Raw genomic sequence first — 6,935 nt, 5'->3', positions numbered from 1 at the left:
TTTTGTTTAGCCATTACCCTTAATAGCTAACTGAAAAGATGGTAACAGATTGCAAGCTTTCGAGACCACTAGAGTCTCTTCATCAGACAAGGTGCATTTTTTATGCGTTTTGGTACGTTTTTCAAACATTTTTTATGGGTTAAGCTCAATAGGTAAAAAAATGATGCAAAAACGCTGAAAGAATTGACATTTTCCAGTTTTAAAAACATGCCTCGGCTCAAAATATGCAAAGAAAAAAATGCACCTTGTGAATGAGATTTTAGACATCTCATTCATTTTGCTGCTGCAAAACGATGAGTTTCTTCTGCACAAAAAAAAATGTGTTGAAGAATGTAGCAAGACAATACCCTAGGGTTTTGCAGCATTTTTCTTATTGAAGATTCCTCCACTCTCACCCAGGCTCTCCAAGCATGAACTTATCACTTCATGGTGCATCCAAGAGGAAAATCCAAAATTGTTTCCTGCTTTTCCAGGTTTGCTGCCTGGTAGCAGAGACGTGCGTGTGTTGCTCTGGAAGCTTGTACTGAGACCGAAGACTAATTGTTAGTAAAAGAGGCCTGAACTTGTGTTTCAATGTGTCTATAGCAACACTCCAGAGGCTCTGTTGTGCCGTCCATTGACTACTGTGACTTCATTAGGAGACAGGTAGACCATACAAAATCATTGCACATTTCCCAGTATCAGTGGCTTTAATGGCTGAAGCTAATGCGTCTCCGGGGAAGGAAAAATTCTGTATGTTAAGTCGCTTTGCACCATCTCCCTCCTTAGCTGAACTTCGGATGAGGGAGAAGAGGTTTGTTCTGGACTGCGTGGCTGTTGAAAGCATCTCGAAGGATTATAGCGTCTCCTTACCAAAGCTCGGCTCGGTCATACCTCCTTACAATGCCCAAAAGGACCGCCACGTACAAGGCTATTTCCACAGTAGACCTGTGCCTCCACTACTGAGGAGGACAGGACAAGTAAGTATGCAGAATTAACCCTGTTTGTAGCCCAGTCTCTTTGGAATAGATTGTGGCATATGGAGTTGGCACTATTGTGTAATATTACAAGTGCACAATATGGCACTATTATTTAGGCGTTGTTAAAACAGTATTATCTTCTTCTCCTCCAAAAAAGAAAGGAACAATAATGAATGTTTTGTGCAGGGTCATCCATAGACCTTTGCCTGGTGCTGTTTGCTGAACAAAAATTTTTGAATTTTAGAAAAGTTTATAATAAAGAAGGCTAAAGGTAAAATATGTTAGGACACAAAATAATTTAAAAAATATGGACACCTGTGGAGACTTTTTTTTTTTTTTTGCAATTAGCTTCATTGAAGATTTTGCACCACTTGGGTTTTATAGGCTTTTTGTATCCCTGCAAATTGCTGTTTTTTCTTCTAAACTCATGATGATTTATGACCACAGATGACATAAAAGTTGAGCTGAACTTTGATGTGGTCATAAATCAGCTGAAAAAAAAGACAGATAAAAGAGTTACAAACTCCCCATTAGAAAGAACTAACTGACCAGTTCTCAGTTAATTCATTTTGCAGTCAAAGGCTGTGTGCCCACGTAGCGTTTTTCAAGCGTATATGCTGCGGAATTTCCGCAGCGTAAACGCTTGAAAAACGCATGTATATCCGCACCCCATGGTCCCCAATGGCATTCCGCAATGTCAATGCCCATGCTGCGGATTTTTCCGCAGCGTATATGCTGCGGTCAAAAATCCGCAGCATGTTCATTAATTTTGCGGAAGCGCAGCGGAATCAATGTGCGGATGGTACCCAAGTCTGGATGAGAGGAGACTCTCATCCACACCTGGGTACCAAAGAACCTGTAAAAAAAAAGAATAAAATAAAGTTTATACTTATCTTCTGATGTTTTCCCTCCGTCGCGCTGTTGTCTGAAGGACCTGCCACGTCATTGAGTCATGTGACCCACCACATGACTCAATGACGTCACCGCAGGTCCTGCACACAACAGCGTGAGCCGCTCAAGACTCCGGACGGGGCAGAGAATGCATCAGAAGGTGAGTATAAAGTTTATTTTTTTATTTTTTACCATTCTGAACAAGTTGTCAAGCACTTTTCCAAGTGATGCTTGGAGAAGTGCTTGATAACCCGCATGCGGAAATGCATGCAAAGACGCCTCACAAACGCTTCTACCTGGCGGGAAAACCGCATGTAATATCCGCATGCGATTTTCCCGCCAGGGAGAAGCGTAAAAAATATGCTTTAGGTCCGCAACGTGGGCACATAGCCAAATGGTGCAAAATGTTTAATGAAATCTAACGGAAAAAAAAAAAAATTTTGCCCAAAATAAATGCATTTAAATAAAACACCACAAAGGTGTCCATATCTTTTAAATTGTGCTCCCTTTCCTTGTAAAAAAAAATATTAACCTGACCATTAATACAGTTCTGGTTAAGCGTACACTCACACTTGCGTATAACATGGCCGAGTGCTATGGGATGTTTTATCAGATAGCACTCGCCCCAATGTTATACTATGGGGCAGTGCAGATCTGCGATTATTTTGTAAATGACTCATACATATCCTCTAATGAATTATTTTGGAGGCACTGTGCTTGTCAAGCAACACCCAAATACATTTAAAGGTAATCTGTCACCAGATATCACAATACAAACAGTATAAATTTTTAAATAGACCCATTAGACCTGGTGAGCCTGGTGTACTTACTTTCATAATCCGTATCAGAATGGCTGTATAATCACCAAAATAAAATCAGCATGTTATAAGTCCAACTAGAGCTGGACTCAAATAAGTAGACCAGCCTCGTCAGGTGTCAGAAAGATATGTAATAATGTATAGAGTCTGTATAGTGAAGTCTGATGACAGATCCGCCCTAGCAACTGGCACCACTTATGAAAAGGCATATATCCATGTGAAAAAACTCTGCTTTTTTCAGCATCATTTTACTTGCAGATTTCCACACCAAAATATGTCATGATTATTGAATATTTGCTGTGTTGTTGTTTTTTATACGTTTTCCCATTTATTTTATTTTGGTGCAGATTTGATGCAGCCTTTTTGTGTGTTTATTTTAGTGCAGAAACGCTGGGATTTTGTGCCAAAAAAAAAATAACTGGGTTTTTCATATTCATTTTTTTCAGGCTCTCCATAGAAGCCTACATAGAAAAAAAATATGCCAAAAATGCACAATTCAACAGTCTTTGAATGCATAATGGGCACGAGCTTTCATGAAATCACATCCACTTTGCTTGAACTTTTAAACTCTGCACAAAAAAAATGGAGCAGAAAAAAACCCGCAGCGTATATGGGAACTTGGCTTAATTATGGTGTCACATAGAGCTGAATTTTTATTCAAGACTGTTTACAAAGTTGCTTCATTTTCTTCCTTTTAAAAAATAAAAATGGTTCTTTAAAAGTAACGCTAGTTTACCATACATTATCCTAATGAAAAGATATTGAGGTTACATTTGCAAAAATGATAAATTATTATGACAAAAATAAATGTACACTTCTTTCCAGGGTTGCAGCTATATATGGTGCAAAGACAACAGTTTCTCTGGGGCTCTAGTGTTTTCAGGGGCCCGACCTTCCACATAAGAAGTATTATGTATTGCAGATGTATCCATCCTTAACTTTCCTCTTGGCTCAACATATCGCAAAATGAGAGGCATGAGATGACCTGGTTTGGAAAAAAAAACACACAGACAAAAAAAACATTTCTCAATACTCTGTCAGGGGTTGATTCTGCTATATGTGGCTGTATGTGGCCACCTCGTGGTTGTGATGTGGACTGCAGCCTGTCGAGCTCTTTAGCTAGTGTTTCATGCTAGTTTTAAATAAAGAGAAATTTTAGCCCTTAATAAAGGGATAGACTCATCTGTATAGTGGGGGGGACTTTATGTTATGCCCCTGGTTCCTTTCTATCACTTGTAATTGATGCTTTTCTTTTACAGTCACATGGAGGGACATCTACATTTGGTGACCTCGCGGACCACTTTCAACACAAGGGTGCAGCAGCTCTTTATCTACTAACCAGAAATAGCCTGGGGTCAGGTACAGTAACTTATCTCTGAGGAAGTTTTCAGATACATTTTTTATTAGCTTGGGGTGTTTTCCATACTTGTTTGCCTTCTTTGTTACATAGGTTGAGAAAAGACCTAGGTCCATCAAGTTCAACCTTTCTCCTCTAATTTGTCTTTTTATTATTTTTTTCTTATTTCCTTCTTATTCTACTATTATTCTTATGTTTCCTCCTGGGGTCTCAGTGCAGGGATGTAGCCTCCTTGTGCACACCGGTGATACGGATCTGCCGCTGTCTGCATCTTTCCGGTGCCCTGCAGTGGTCAGTATGGGCCGGTGTTAGTAATGAAGCCAGTGCAATACATTCTGCATGGTCTCTGAGCAATATGGCCGTCAATGGTACAGTCTATAACCTTCTTACTTATGACTGCACTGTGTGATCAGTATTCATGTCATGTCCTAGGTCACTCTGCAGAGCACACCTCGGGCCACGGTTTGTTTTTATCTTCAATGAAGCCGGTGATTGGCTACAATGGGTCCTACGGCTACCGACGAAACACCCCATCACTCAGAAGGATGCCTTCTCCATTTGGAATTGTTACCAAGTCAGCAATTTACTAATATATTTATCTGCATTCATCATTCATTCTATTCGTGCACACGTTGCAGATTTGTTACTTTTTGTTTCTGCAAAGATTTGTCACGAAACCTGAAGTGTTTCCTGATGCCTGCAAAGTGAATGAGGTTCCTGACGTCTCATGCACACGTTGCTTGTTTGTGACTTGCAGATTTGGTGCAGATTTAAATCTACAGCACATCAATTATTTCAGCTTTTTTTGCTGCAGATTTCACCCATAGTAATGAGGGGGAAAAATCGGCACCAAAAATGCATGTGAAAAACGCGGCAAAAACACATGTATTATACGCTGCATTTTTTCTTGCCAAGAGATGCAGAAATTTCTACTTAGGCTATGTTCACACATTGCATTTTTTTCTGAACACAAAACCTGCTCTCTTGGCAGTAAAGAAGCTGCTTATAAAAAACAGGTTTTGCTGCACTTTTTTTTGCTGAGTATTTGCTGTCTTTTTATTGTCTCTTGTGCATGCTGATAAAGTTTAATGCCCCCCCAAAAAACATGATGCAACTTCCTTAGGTTTTTGCACCAAAAATGGCGCAAAACCTGATACCTGCATTTTTTGCTGCGTTTTTGCACTTACTCATTGCTTTCTATGGGTGAAAAAATGCAGATAAAATGCTGAAAGAAGTGACATGCTGCAGTTTTCCAATTCAGTCTGAAAAAAAAAAACCAATGTGTGTACATGAGACTTCTGAAATCTCATAGCTTTTGCTGGTACTGTAAAACACAGCTGAAAATTTGCATAAAAAAATGCATAGCGAACATAGCCTTAACGTCACGTACTATATCTAGTGCAGGTTCTACAGAAAGTTCCATTACAATGTCGTGTTGCAAAGGTACATAGCACCATAAAAGCTAATAAAAATTGTACATAGAGGGATTAGCTGCAAATGTAATTGTAATAAATGTAATAATAAAAATCACGCAAGAAGTCAATTTGGATGTAGCAATATTCCTTTGCTGGTCTCGTCGGTTTTGTCATCACATTATTACAAATATGGAATATTTAGGTGCAATTATTTCAAATAATGTGATGATGTGTAAGGTTGTCTTTTTGCCATTCTTCATTTATGTAATGTACTTTACAAATATTGTACTTGCAACATGTTAAATAAACCAAATAGTGCATATTTTTTATCTTCTTTCATACGTCCATACAGCACATGAAAACATAGTACCGGTGTCATCAGTGTTTTGCATCAGTGTGTCATCAGTGTCTCGTCCATGTGTCCGTTTTTACCATCAGTGTCATCAGTGCTTTTCACAGATGGATAAATTAATAAATACATAAATGACAAAGCTTCTCCTATCCTTTGCAATGTTAAATACGGACAAGACACATATGGTATGCAGATGTCATCCGTGTGCTGTAAGTGTGTTTCACAGACCCATAGACTTCTGTTGGCCCTTTTCATCCAGATACCGGAGAAAAATGGACATGTCTCCAAGAATTTTGCCCAGACACATGGTCCTTGCAAAGACTCAAACATGTGAATAGCACCATGGATTATAAAGGGGATATGTTCGATCTGTGAAAAAAAATGATAGAACACGTCGGTGAAACATGGACATTCCCATAGAACACATATGTCAAACTCTGGCCCACGGGCCACATCTGGCCCATAGGGTGAGTATATTTGGCCCGCGACGCTGGGCGGGTTTCCTAGCATTGCACTTTCAACTATATCGGCATCCTAGCATCGGCTAACGCTCTCTGACCCACCATTCCCCCTCTGAGTCAGACGTCTCAGCACAGCGTGCGCGATGATGTCATTACAACATGCCCGCTGTACCGAGATGTGCAGAGGATCTGAAGACACCATCAAGAAACCAGAGCAGCGAGGAATGGGCAGAAGTGAGTAGTTATTTTTCTTAATGTAGGGCCTATTATACTGCATAGAGCACTATGTGGGGCGATTATACTGTATGGAGCACTATGTGGGGCCATTATACTGTATGGAGCACTATGTGGGGCGATTATACTTTATGGAGCACTATGTGGGCCCATTATTCTGTATGGAGCACTATGTGGGCCCATTATTCTGTATGGAGGACTATGTGGGGCCATTATACTGTATGGAGCACTATGTGGGGCCATTATACTGTATGGAGCACTATGTGGGGTCCATTATTCTGTATGGAGGACTATGTAGGCCCATTATACTGTATGGAGCACTATGTGGGGCCATTATACTGTATGGAGGACTATGTGGGGCCATTATAATGTATGGAGCACTATGTGGGGCCATTATACTTTATGGAGCACTATGTGGGGCGATTATACTGTATGGAGCACTATGTGG

The 6,935-nt window shown here is 40.0% G+C and overlaps 1 protein-coding gene across 1 annotated transcript; it reads left to right on the top strand.

Moving 5' to 3' along the window:
- The first annotated feature begins 570 nt into the window (after positions 1–570).
- LOC141264188 (sperm microtubule associated protein 1-like) lies at positions 571–5,754 on the top strand. The gene is made up of 3 exons (XM_073676504.1): positions 571–959; positions 3,928–4,027; positions 4,458–5,754. Exons 1-3 carry the CDS (start codon positions 693–695, stop codon positions 4,613–4,615), a joined length of 525 nt encoding a protein of 174 aa, XP_073532605.1. The 5' UTR covers positions 571–692; the 3' UTR covers positions 4,616–5,754.
- Positions 5,755–6,935: the final 1,181 nt, after the last annotated feature.

The sequence above is a fragment of the Phyllobates terribilis genome, unplaced genomic scaffold (genome assembly GCF_046119375.1).
Source record: "Phyllobates terribilis strain yellow unplaced genomic scaffold, ASM4611937v1 Scaffold_4__5_contigs__length_816908805, whole genome shotgun sequence".
Taxonomy (NCBI): domain Eukaryota; kingdom Metazoa; phylum Chordata; class Amphibia; order Anura; family Dendrobatidae; genus Phyllobates; species Phyllobates terribilis.
Note: the sequence above shows the minus strand (reverse complement) of the source record. Positions and strands in the feature narration are given on the sequence as shown.